The sequence below is a fragment of the Myotis brandtii genome, unplaced genomic scaffold (assembly GCF_000412655.1).
Source record: "Myotis brandtii unplaced genomic scaffold, ASM41265v1 scaffold48, whole genome shotgun sequence".
NCBI classification, from domain to species: domain Eukaryota; kingdom Metazoa; phylum Chordata; class Mammalia; order Chiroptera; family Vespertilionidae; genus Myotis; species Myotis brandtii.
Window position 1 is genome coordinate 6,888,993 of NW_005368341.1, and position 12,857 is coordinate 6,901,849.

Below are 12,857 nucleotides of genomic sequence, written 5' to 3' on the forward strand. Positions count from 1 at the left end.
GTCTCAGGGAATCAACAGGGCAGAGCAAACAGCTATGGCTGATCTTCAGCCCTGCCCTAAGTGGCCCTGGGTCTCAGTGTCCCGTGGTAATCGCTGCAGGCACCTCTGAGAGAAAGCCGTCCTCAATTTCTGCCCGATGCCAGACAGTCCAGTTTCTCTCCGTATGAGTCTGGAGTTCAGAGCAGTCGGGAGATTGTGATTCCCTCCTGATTGAAAAAGACAACCTCGTCTTCAGTTGCCAGCCCTTTCCGCGCGCCTCCGTACCTCTGCACTTTACTTCCACACCTCCTCTGAGTCTCAGTGTGCTTTTCTCTTTTCTTCTAGTTGTAGAATTTCCACTCAGCCAGCCTTCCTGTGGTTCTGGATGATGTCCATTTTGTCTTTTAGTTGTATTTTTGAAGTGGTTGTTCGAGGCAGCAATTTTAGGTGTTTACCTATGCCGCCATCTTGGTTTCTCCTGTTATATAATTTTTCTGATGGAAAACTCATGGCATTTTCTCAGGATGCAATAGGCTTTAAAAAATTGTTGTCATAAAATTAAACTTATCTGAAAATTTCCAAGGATCCCTAAGGTCTTCAAGTAAGCATATGAAAAGGCTTTAGTTGGGATACTCCTAATGGTTTGAGAGTGTTAATGCTACAAAGATTAAGAGATTCTAAGATTTATAGGAAAAAAAGCTGCTAGGGGATTTTTTTGTTTTAAATAATAATCTCTAGCATTTATTGAGCACCAATTTTGTCAGTGACTTAAAGAGATGCTCTAATTTTGCCAGAACTCCCATGGTATCACCATCCACATTTAGAAGATAACAAATTTCCGAAGATAACAAATTAAGGAAGAACACAGCCCAAGGTCTAATAAGTTACAGAGCTAGACCTTGCATTTAGGTGACCCTCAAACTTCAGGACTTGGCCTTTCCTGAGCTCCACTGCCTTTAAGGCAGCACAAAACACATACTTATTCTTGCCATTGACTCATTCAGTTTAATTAAAAAAAGAATAAGATGGAATTAACTTTACTGAAAAAATATAAATTCAACCTAAAAGTCTACTGGAGTTTGGCAATATTTTTTCAGAGTCTATATAAAGGCAAAAAGCTTACTTTTAAAGATAAAATTTTGAAAAAAAAAAAAAGATAAAATTTTGGCAGTTACCTGACAGTTACATACACGCAAAGTTTTAAAGTTTCACATCGTGTGGTAATTCTTTAGACTTGCAATGAGGTTTACATAAAAGCTTGGTCTTTCAATGTGCCAAAAACTTTAAATAAGAGAACAGTAAAAGTGAGTTAAATAATTTTTTAAAATTTTATTGACTCATAAAAAATGAATTTAAGAAGGAATTGTTATTGATACTTTCACAATTCTCAATCTCTGGAGAACAAAAGCTCAATAATTTAACTTATAAATATTCACATGTGAGGTGGCAAGCCTTCCTATTTTTTGCAAAGTGAATCTGTGTGAGTCATATTAGCAGGTCCAAATTAGTCAAGGACGAGTATTTCAAGATTCCTAACGTTACTGTGAGCCAGAGGCTGCAAGATGATGCATGTACGATGGTGACTACACTGGTAAAGTTTTATTTTTGCTAAATTGTGTTTCTATCTTGAAATTCTAAAAGCTTCAGTGCTCTTTTTTTTAATAACTGGAGCTTGTTTATTTCTCCTTTTACGTGGACATTTCCCCCAATATCCCTAAAGCTGTAATTAAAACAAAGAAATAATAAGCACAGATCAGGTAGAGAAAAGGTTCATAATCTGTTTTACAACAGCCATTTAATTAAGATATTACCATGGAGGGCGGGAATTTAAGTAGACCTAAAACCCTCATACCAGAGCTCTAAGCATAAATTGTTTTCTCAAGTCAATATTTTCTTGGATATATCTACCAATACAAAAGCCTCAAGGTGATTGCAAGTATCCTCAGCAGCTGAAAAGAGAAAGTATCTGATTTAAATAAGCCACAGTCATTTCTGAATAATAACCAATTTCACTGTCTTTCAGTTGCAGATAACAAATGGCCTCAAAGGATAAAAGATTCATTGCTTGTCCTGCCCCCTTCCAAGCACTGGATGGTATAAAAGAGCAAGGAAGAAGACAAAGTGTAGAGAACTGTTAAAACCATATAAAAATTCAGACTCAACACTGACGGTGGCAATTTAAATCTCAGAAAATAGCAATATGATTAAGATTTTCACTCTGCCTTATTTTTTATTTGCGGCAATTACTATTTGTAGTGTTAGTATTTTAGACCGTCTATATTTTAAAATGGTATATGACAACAAAGAAAAAACAAGAAGAGTGTGAAAATCTTAAGAGAAGCAGAAAGCAATTAAGCAAAGCATTTCTTACTGCATAAACATCACTAATGTTAAGTTTCCACCTTAGCAACTGATTATAAACCAATTCTCTTGAGTTATCTCAATAAGTTAAAAAACTAGAATCAGACTGAAACAATTATTACAACTAGAAATGCATTTCTAATAAGTGAAATTTGTATTTCTATTAATCAATATTTTCCAAAAATACATGCTATAAATTGGCCTAATTCTGACTATTCAGTAATTAAAAATGATAAAGGGGAGATGCATTTAATAATGTGATCATAACCCAATACCATAAATAACTAAGATGTAGGCTCTGCTGAGGCATTTTTATTAAACAAGAAAATCACTGCTGACAATTTCAGGATTTAGAATAGAAAAGGGTGCAAATACAAGCAGGATTATACTAAGGAAAAATATAACAAAACAAGCCAAACCCCCACAAAACAATTACCTCAGGTGATGCAAATCCTAAATATTCCCAATCCCATGTTCCACCAGCAAAGCTACAAAGAAATTAGACATACCATTTGATTTATTACCAGTACTGCAAAGTACAAACAATCAGACCCTTGCCTTTTGAACATTAATTTTAATTCCTCTGCTTGGAACTTATTTAACCAAAGCAGATCAACTATAGAATATAATTAAATATAAATAATTTTAAATATAATTAAAATTATTACAACTATATTATTTCTTTTAAAGTCTAAGTTACTTTATGTTTGTGAAAAATGGTGGAAAAATAACAAAGTATTTTATGATTGCTTTCTGTTTTTAGGTTATAAATGTTTATGTAAAAACAGGGTCAAAGGAATTTCTAATGCTTGCAATTATTATGAATAAAAAATACTTCAACTTATAATGGCATTAGTAGTATAAGTATGTAAAACAACCAAAATTCAACTATTCTTTAAAGGATAAATATCACTTAAGTAACTTTACTAATATCAGATTTCTAATTTTTTCACAACCTCACCACAAAATACAAATAGGTCCATGACAAATTGGCAAAGCTTCCAAATTCTACAACATGTTTATGGCTATCATATCACTATACATATTACATATCTGAAATGACACATTAGAATACTCTGAATTATGAGTTCAATGAAGCGTGAAATTCACCAAGTCTAACTTGGTGAGAAACTACACAATGACAAACGAAAAATGAGGAAAATAGAAATAGTACTTGGGGGAAAATCACCAAAAAGAAGCTACCATATTTTAACCAGCTCTCCATATTTTAGGTATATAAACTCTAGTAGGATTAAAAAAAATCAACCTGCTGGCTTGTGGCTGGAGCTAGGGTGATTCCACAGTGTGCATCCCTTTTACCTGCGCCTGGGAGCTTCAGGTGAGTCTGCAGGAGCAACTCCCCGAGCCACGGAAGCCAGGAATTCCTGCCTCTTCTGCTGTACAAGGCATGCCGCCTTGATGATCTTGTGGCGGGGTGTGCGAAGGTAAGGCCTATTGACTTTTTGGGCAAGGTCTTCAGTGACCATTTCTAGGTCTGTCTATGGTAAGAAGAGAAAAAAAATTATAGACTGAGTGGATTAGTCAATAGCAAATCCAAAGTCTATCTGGTTTCTCAGTTAACTCTAAGTCTTTTGAAGTCAGAAATTAATCCAATCTTTGAAGTAACTGCATTTAACATATGTTTCCATTTTGCACATTATAGGAAACAGCATTCATGTGATAGGCGTTTAAGCAAGGTAGTTGGTATAGATCATGAAGGAGTGAGTACACCAGGTGTGTACAAGGAATTTATAATGTGTCTATGTGAAAAAAACTAATAAATTTCAAGTCAAGTCACTATATATGCAGATGCATGATATGTGGTGCAGACTATCCGTAAATGCTGAAGGCAAGAGCCCTGTGATGTGGGTTTAGGTCTAGAAGAGGAATGTACAATGAAGCTGGTCAGTCACTGAGATATCAGCTGACTTAGGTGTTTTGTTTTTTAAAGTCCTGTAACTTTTTTTGTTGCACTCCTAAAATAAATTGGTAAATAACAACTTTCCCATTTAATATGTAATATGCTCCCCCCGCCCACCATTTTTGAAAATGAAATTCCTAATTATGTAATTAAGATTAGGCCAGATTTCACCTCAACTAATTTAAAACAAAGAAATAAACATACTAAGAAATGTTTGCATAGCTCAGAACTGCAGAATGACAATTTAAACATAAAAAAATTTCAATTTATTACTATTTAAAAACCACTCTAAAATGAAAACAAAATTGATGACTAGTTACACCAAAAAAACTTAGTTAAGTGGTCACAAATTTGCTTTTCATAATAACTATATTTAAATTAAATTTAAAAAAGTTATCTTACTTGCATGAGTTCAAAAATTTCTTTCTTTGTGCTTTTAGGTTCTAAGAAGAATCCATAGGGATAAGAACACTTGAGGATACGCCGAGTTTTTAAGAGCACATGAACTGCATCTTCAATGAAAGTGGTATCTGGACAGCCTCCTTCAGCTATGAAGTAAACCAGGCAGGGTAAAAAAGTCTTTTGTAAATATGCTATTATAAAATTAATTACACAACTAAATTTTCCAAAGAAAAAAAAGAACCCCTAAGAAGAAACAGCTTGAAGTAGCTGAATAGTATTTATTGGAAGCAGACTAAAAGCCTACATAGGACTCTCGTGTGTGATTTGTATGCATTTGTAAATGGAACACCCGCACAAGCCCAGGAGCACGTGGCAGTCATGAAAGAACACACACAAACTGATCCTGGATTCTGTTCTCACCCTGTTGGCAGCCAATCTAGCTTTAGGTCAACTCAGAGGTGCCATGCTTTACTAAGTTTTTTAGGTTATCCCTGGTGGAACTTTGCTGAATAAGAGAATAAATGGTTTGCTAAGAAAAAATAAAAGCCAAGTTATAGTCATGCCTATTATGAAAGGAGAAAAAGACACAACACGAGAACAACTGAATAACTAATTGCTAGTAACAGAAAACTCCAGGGAGAGAGATAAAGGGAGAGAGAGTGGGAAGAGGGAAAAAGAAAATCTAGCGTGGTATAATATTCTGGGAGACTGTTCCATCCCAAATTATTATACCACACTAGCTTTTTCCTGAACTACAAATAAATCGAAATTAAGCAGAATTTATTTCATAAGTACTTTTGGATATAAGATCATTCTGTTCATCTGCAGAAAGAAATCGCATGGGTATGTACACACACTGAAATACAGACCATCCCAAAATACCTGCCCTGGCATAGGGATCTGAACTAAGATGTAAAAAAATAAAAATAAAACAAACACCCCCGCTCATTATAAGTGAGAAGTGTGTGAGGTTTTGTTTCTCCTTTCTAATCCTATATCTTTTAGTTTTCTTTCATATCTTATTCTGCTATTCTCTTTCATATCTTACTTTAGCCTGCAAAAGATTGAACAGAAAGAGTAATACACATCCACAGGTATTTATTGAGTGTTTAGTGTATGTTAAGCGCTGTTCTAAGCATTAAGAATACATCAGTGATGAGACAGACAAAATTCCCTGCTGAAGAACTGTAGAACCTGTGAGGGTTTTGCTTTTCAATTTGTACCATGGACTATACTTCAAGAGTCTGATATTGATGTGATATAGTTAGGTCACTGTAAAAGTCTAAGTACTAATAATTAATAAGGAGACTAAGCTGCTAGTGACACATATGGTTACTGTCTTAATTAGGGAATTATCCTCTTAAAAGGGTTTTATATTCTAATGTGAGATATTACATTCTAATTCCATTTTTAGAAATGTTCTTTCCAAACTTCCATGTCAGGATCTGCAAGTTTGCCCTATCTCATGTCTTTGCTTTTTGAATCCAGTGTCTATTATCCACCAGCGAGATAATTTCTCCCCAGTCTGTCCTTGATTTCCACTCCACTAGGCACTCGGCTAAATTTTCTCAAGACTTGTTGGGAATTCAGTCACAGATAATTGGATGGCATGCAGATCTTGCTCTTTTGACTAGATCAGCGATGACTTTTAGGGCCCATCCACTTTTCTCAACATTTTAGAGCATCAGCAGTGGCACAGAGTAAGCAAAACCATGATGTGTGTTCATCTGCTAACAGCATAGGCTGCATTATGAGGAGATGAGGTAAACCAGGTGGAAAACCTAATCACAGAGGACTCAAATGCTAAGCAGCACTCTGGGTTTCAGAATACTCCAAATAGTACCAGAGTGAGCTAATGGAGATAAATATATTCCCTTAAGGGCCTTAACTTCCAATGAAGCGACTGACTAATAAGCATCGAAGGCTATTTTACATTTATCATCCCACATGCCACTTATAACTTACTTTCTTTGAGAGCTCTACTCAATTGCTCCATCTTTTCTTTAGCTGTTTTAAGAAGGCGTTGTTCTAACTAAAGAAACAGAAATGAATAATTTATAACATTGTCTTTATTTATCCACAACAGTGTAAGTCTGCATTTGAAATGATTTGGGACATACCTGATAGCTATGCTCATGGTTTTTAAATCTCGTGTAATAGTGCATAAATCTGTCAAGTTCCTGAAACCGTTTGTGTTTTTTCTCAGCCTAGGAAACAAAACTCCATAAGTGACTTTTATAAGTAAAAGTACTAGCTCTTAAAATTGCTTTTTTAAAAATCACTTCACGATTCTATTAGTAATAGGTAGTGATTTATACAGATTTGTTTACTATTTTACTGAGAGAAAATAATAACCAATACATTTAAAGGCTCCGAGGACAAAGTCCTGCATTTGTGTTCCCTATGACAAACCACTGAATCCACAATCCCAGAGTGTAAGGCAAAGATGTCTCTCAAGCCATATGCTTATCATAATCTTCAATGTTTTATTACACATCTTATTGCTATGAATTGAATTGTGCTCCCCCCACTCACCCAAAATTCATGTTGAAGCCCTAACCCCCAATGTGACTATTTGGAGAAAGGGCCTGTGAGGTGATAAAAGTTATTAGGTTATAATCCCATAGAGCTAGTGCCCTTATAAGAGGAAGAGACACCAGAACTCTCTCTCTCCACCATGTGAGGACAAAGCAAAAACAGAGTTGCCTGCAAGCCAGGAAGAGTCACCACCAGAAACTGAATTGGCAGGAATCTTGATCTTGTACTTTCTAGTTTCCAGAACTATGAGAAATACATTTCTGTGTTTAAGCCATCCAGTCTATGATATTTTATTTTGGCAGCCAAGCAGACTAAGATATTTATTATATGCTATAACATAATACTCTATTGTTGATATTATATTAAAATTGTTTTTGTCACAGGGATGTAATGTACAATACAGAAAATATAGTCAATAATATAATAACTCTGTACGGTGACAGATGGTTACTAGACTTACTGTGGTGATCACATCATATGGCATATACTAGTAACTATCAAATCACTATGTTGTATACCTGAAACTAATATAATATTGTATGTCAACTATACTTTAATACAAAAATTGTTTTTAAGTCATTACAGAGGAAGGCTGAGACACATATGACTTTTCTTATCTTCAGTATAAAAAAAGGGGGAAAAAAAGCTCAAGTTTACAGAGCCATTTGTTTAAATTAAAGGCTACTCTAAAGTGTATTCAATTTAATGCCTCATTACGATGAAGATGGGAAAAGGAGAAATGCAAAGTACTTGCAATGGTATTAAGTGGCTTAGCCAGAAGTGTTGGCTTAAACAGTTGTCTTTACCTCCACAGTCATTTCCTTGGATTGCTCCTCCACATGTTGAATGACTTCATAGCGAGTACATCTATAATAACCGCCTGTGGAAGAACTATGCTTTTTCCATTCTTCTAGGCAAATCCAGCAAAAGTCATACTTGCACTTCAAAAGAAAACATACATGCAAACATCTCTCCATGTTAATATGCATGTTATTTTCAATTTCTAATCTACCAATTTGTAGAGATTAAACAATCCTGCCTGTGTGACCAGAAATAAATCTTAAAGACACACCCTCTTTTTCACATTTCCTCTGGAGACCTTATCTGCACTCTGGAAAGATGTGGGGTTAGTTTAAGATTACTGCTTATACAAATAAGCTCAATGGAAGTCATGATATTATGGATAATCTCAAGGAATCTTTAAAAATATCAATAAGAAAAAAAATCAATAGGATATTTTTTACAAATAATAAAAACATATACCAACAAATGTTTCATTTCTAAGTTCATGGTAATCTTACTTAGGTCTATAAAGCTTTACCAGTCTATTTAAAAACATCTGGTAACTGACAAATTGGTTTTGAAACTGAGAACAAGTTTAAAAGGTCTCTTAGTAGAACAGCTGATATAAAACCTGTTTCTCATTTTTTAGAAATTTTCAGTTTCCCAATTACCATACTTACTAGACAATGCCAAAAAACTGAGCATTCCAGTATGAAAATGCATCCCCTCCCTTTTGTATGCTTATGGGTTTTGAGTCAGAAAGATCTTCCCATTCCAAGGCTATGTCCTTTTTTGATACTTTAATAGTTTCTCTCTTTTTAAAATGTAAGTCTTTGAGCTGTTTATATGTTATCTGGGGATACAATATGAATTCAACTTCATTTTTTCCAGTTATCTCACTACCATTTTGAACAGTTCAGGTTAATCCACTGTTTGGAGATGTCTACTTTACCATATGCTAAATTCCCATTTATCTGTGTCTATTTTCTGGGCTTTCTTTCTATTCTGTTCCACTGATATGTAGATTCATGTGCCAGCACTGTGCTATTTTAATTATTGAGCTTTTATAATATCTCTTACTATTTGATAAGGCTAGTTCCTCCTCATTGTTCTTTTTCAGAGTTTTCCAAGCTATTCTTGCTTTGTTTTTCCATATGAACTTTTGCTTATCTAGATGCAGAACAAAAACCTGTTGGTATTTTTGTTGGAATCTTTCTATCCAAGAACTGTATCTTTTCATTTGTTTGTCATCTTTTGTGTCTTACAGATAGGGTTCTTAAAAATTTCTTCATTTAAAAAAAATATTTTTTTTCTTCATATGTCGTACACTTTGTATATATTACTTAAGTTTCTAGATTAACGAGATCTTCTTTTTCAATATTTATTCTACTAGTATCTGGATGTGTGAAATAGGTGAAGGGATTAAGAAAAAAAATCCACACCAAAAACAACCCTCATAAACATAGACATCAGTATGGTAATTACCAGAGGAAGGGAGTAGGGGCAGGTAGAAGAGGGTACAGGGGGATAAACGGTGATGAAAGGAGACAGACTATGCAGGGTGAACACACAATACAATACATACATGATGTATTATGGAACTGTATACATGAAACCTATTTAATTAATCAATATAACCCCGATAAATTAAAAAATATGTATTAAAATGTGTAAATGCAAAATCTAAATAGTCTCAAAAGGGTAATGAATAGAGTAATGAGTGTTTTAAAAATTAATAAATTTATTTTTATAGGGCCAAATTTCTCATTTAAAAAATATTTAACAATTTGATTCCAGAAAGTAAAAGCTCTACTGAATCATTACTAACACTGGGGCATTAATAAAAGTATATTATGATTTAGTCACTGTGTTAGAGCATGAATTTGATTACACATAAATTATTTGTCTCACTTTTACATTTAAAAAAAATTCCCAAAGTATAAAATTTTTCTGTAGCAAGCCCATTACTTTTTAGATGTCTTCTTCTATGTCCTAAGAAGTACTTGTCAAGGGGAACATAGTAAATAATATTGTGATAAGCTTGCAAAGTGACAGATGATTACTAGACTTAGTGTGATCATATTGTAAGGTATATAAATGTTGAATCACTATGTTGTACATCTGAAACTAATACAACATTGTATGCCAACTATACTTATATTTAAAAACACCATAAAATAAAAAAAACACAAAAAAGCATTACTTATCAGGTGTTTTTTTTTTGTTTTTGTTCAATGCAAATACTTTAGATGTATATTAAACAAGACTACTAAATTTACATAGTATATAAGTAAATGCTTCTTATAAATGCTTAAAGAAGCTTAAGCAAAATCTGTTTAAGATGAACTACCTGATAGCCTTAGTTTGGTTAATTCATGAAAATGTTCACTCACTAAATACATATTAATCAAATACTACTGGTAGATGCTGTTAAAGCAGCAGTTCTCAACCTGTGGGTCGCGACTCCTTTGGGGGTCGAACGACCCTTTCACAGGGGTCGCCTAAGACCATCAGAAAACACATATATAATTACATATTGTTTTTGTGATTAATCACTATGCTTTAATTATGTTCAATTTGTAACAATGAAAATACATCCTGCATATCAGATATTTACATTACGATTCATAACAGTAGCAAAATTACAGTTATGAAGTAGCAACAAAAATAATTTTATGGTCGGGGGTCACCACAACATGAGGAACTGTATTAAAGGGTCACGGCATTAGGAAGGTTGAGAACCACTGTGTTAAAGAAATAAAGGTAATGTTGGATCCTGCTCCTTTGTTAGTAACCCAACTGCTGATTTTTATGGTCAACCTGTATTTCTTTACACATCTACGCTGTCTACATCACATTTTCCAAGAAAAAACTACTATGAATTTTGGAGACTAAGACCACAAAACAAAAGAAATAATTTTGGCCTAATCAGCTAACTAATAAGCACTCTGCTCAGAATGCTGTACTAGGCTTTTCTTCTTGCCTCTTAGGAAATTATTAATACTGTTTCACTAAGTCAATTCCTTTCTGTTAATTTTATAGTAACACTAGAGGCCTGGTGCACGGATTCGTGCACCAGTGGGATCCCTTGGCCTGGCCTGCGGGGATAAAGCAGAAACCGGCTCTCTGACATCCCCCGAGGGGTCCCAGATTGTGAGAGGATGGTTCTCAGGTGACGTGCCCCGGAACCGGGCCCCCTCCTCTTCTCTTCCGGGTGCATCACCCGAGAACCACAGCTGCCAAGTCACCGCAGCTTGGCAACTCCTGCATTGAGTATCTGCCCCCTGGTGGTCAGTGCGTGTCATAGCGACCAGTTGAAGCGTCTGCCCCCTGGTGGTCATTGTGCGTCATAGCTACTGGTCGGACAGTCACTTAGGCTTTTTTTTTTTTATATTTTATTGATTTTTTGCAGAGAGGAAGGGAGAGGGATAGAGAGTTAGAAACATCGATGAGAGAGAAACATCGATCAGCTGCCTCCTGCACACCCCCTACTGGGGATGTGCCCGCAACCAAGGTACATGCCCTTGACCGGAATCGAACCCGGGACCCTTCAGTCCGCAGGCGGACGCTCTATTCACTGAGCCAAACTGGCCAGGGCTAGGCTTTTATATATATAGATAAGCTTGTAAAAATCATTGAGTAACTACCATTATTTTAAAAGTCATAATAATAATGATCATTAGTTTCTAAGGTTGAAAATAAAATAATACTTAGAAGATATTAATATATTTTATTGGAATCTTAACTATTTGTATTTCTGTCACATCTATTTATCTATATAAAAGGCTAATATGCAAAGTGTCCCCTCGGGAGTTCAACCGGGAGTTTGATTGCCCCGATGTGCACTGACCACCAGGGGGCGGTGCAGAATGAAGGAAGGCCCCGGCCAGCAGCTGGGGAAGGAAGGCCCTGATCGCTGGCCAGGCCTAGGGACCCTACCCATGCACGAATTTTGTGCACCGGGCCTCTAGTGTGTGTGTGTGTGTGTGTGTGTGTGTGTGTGTGTGTGTGTATATGCAAAGTGTCCCCTCAGGAGTTCGACTGACCGGGAGTTCGATCGCTCGCTATGATGTGTGCTGACCACCAAGGGGTGGCGTGGAATGAAGGAAGACCCTGGCAGCTGCTAGGGACCTTACCCATGCACAAATTTCGTGCACTGGGCCTCTAGTCCTAAATAATAGAAATTACACTGTCCTATCAATAATTTAAAATATTTTTATATTCATGGCACTTCCAATGACAAGAAAAAATTGGACTATCATTATGATTTTTAAAAATGTTCATACATTTAGGCATGGGATAAAATATTGTTAACCTAATTCCAGAGTATTTGTTTTAAATATGGTAGTTTCTTTCTATGCAACTAAGTCAGGAGGGTAGCTGTCTAATAGTAATTATACATATTAATCATTTTTCAGTCAAGTAGGTCTTTGTTGGCATTTTCATTTTCAATTTAAGAATGAATTACTTATTTAATTAACAGTTTCATTAGCAGACCTAAAGTCTGCCCAATGCTTTGGGTACCTTTATTGTACACATATCTTATATAAAGACACCAAGATTTAGATTTAGACTTATGGGGATTCCTGGGGCCTGGTTTGGGACCTGAGTCTAAGCTATGTGCTCCAAAACCAACCTTGCAAGAGATCTATACACAGTAGTATACTATCATTTAATACTACTATTTATACATAGACAAAACTCTCTCAGGACCCTCACTGGGAAGGTGATTGGCAGGGAAGGACTCAGGTGTTTCGGATCTTCTGGCCAAATACCACTGGATCCTTACTCTTATTTTTAACATTCACCATGAGCGTCAAATTTAGTAATATAAATCAATACTTAAGTTACTCAAAAAGAATGTAGAATGCAA

The 12,857-nt window shown here is 35.4% G+C and overlaps 1 protein-coding gene across 5 annotated transcripts in view; it reads right to left on the reverse strand.

The window, feature by feature from the left end:
* ANKIB1 (ankyrin repeat and IBR domain containing 1) overlaps nt 1-12,857 on the reverse strand; it is a 120,676-nt gene that overhangs the window by 7,951 nt on the left and 99,868 nt on the right. For 4 of the 5 annotated variants that reach the window (XM_005876095.2, XM_014547562.1, XM_014547561.1 and 1 more), the window contains 6 exons: nt 8,008-8,142; nt 6,784-6,870; nt 6,629-6,695; nt 4,664-4,809; nt 3,661-3,839; nt 2,777-2,828 (listed from right to left, as the gene is read on the reverse strand). In XM_005876095.2, coding sequence (XP_005876157.1) covers nt 2,777-2,828; nt 3,661-3,839; nt 4,664-4,809; nt 6,629-6,695; nt 6,784-6,870; nt 8,008-8,142 — 666 coding nt within the window. The remainder of the gene's footprint in view (nt 1-2,776; nt 2,829-3,660; nt 3,840-4,663; nt 4,810-6,628; nt 6,696-6,783; nt 6,871-8,007; nt 8,143-12,857) is intronic. The other variant, XM_014547563.1, reaches the window with a different exon arrangement.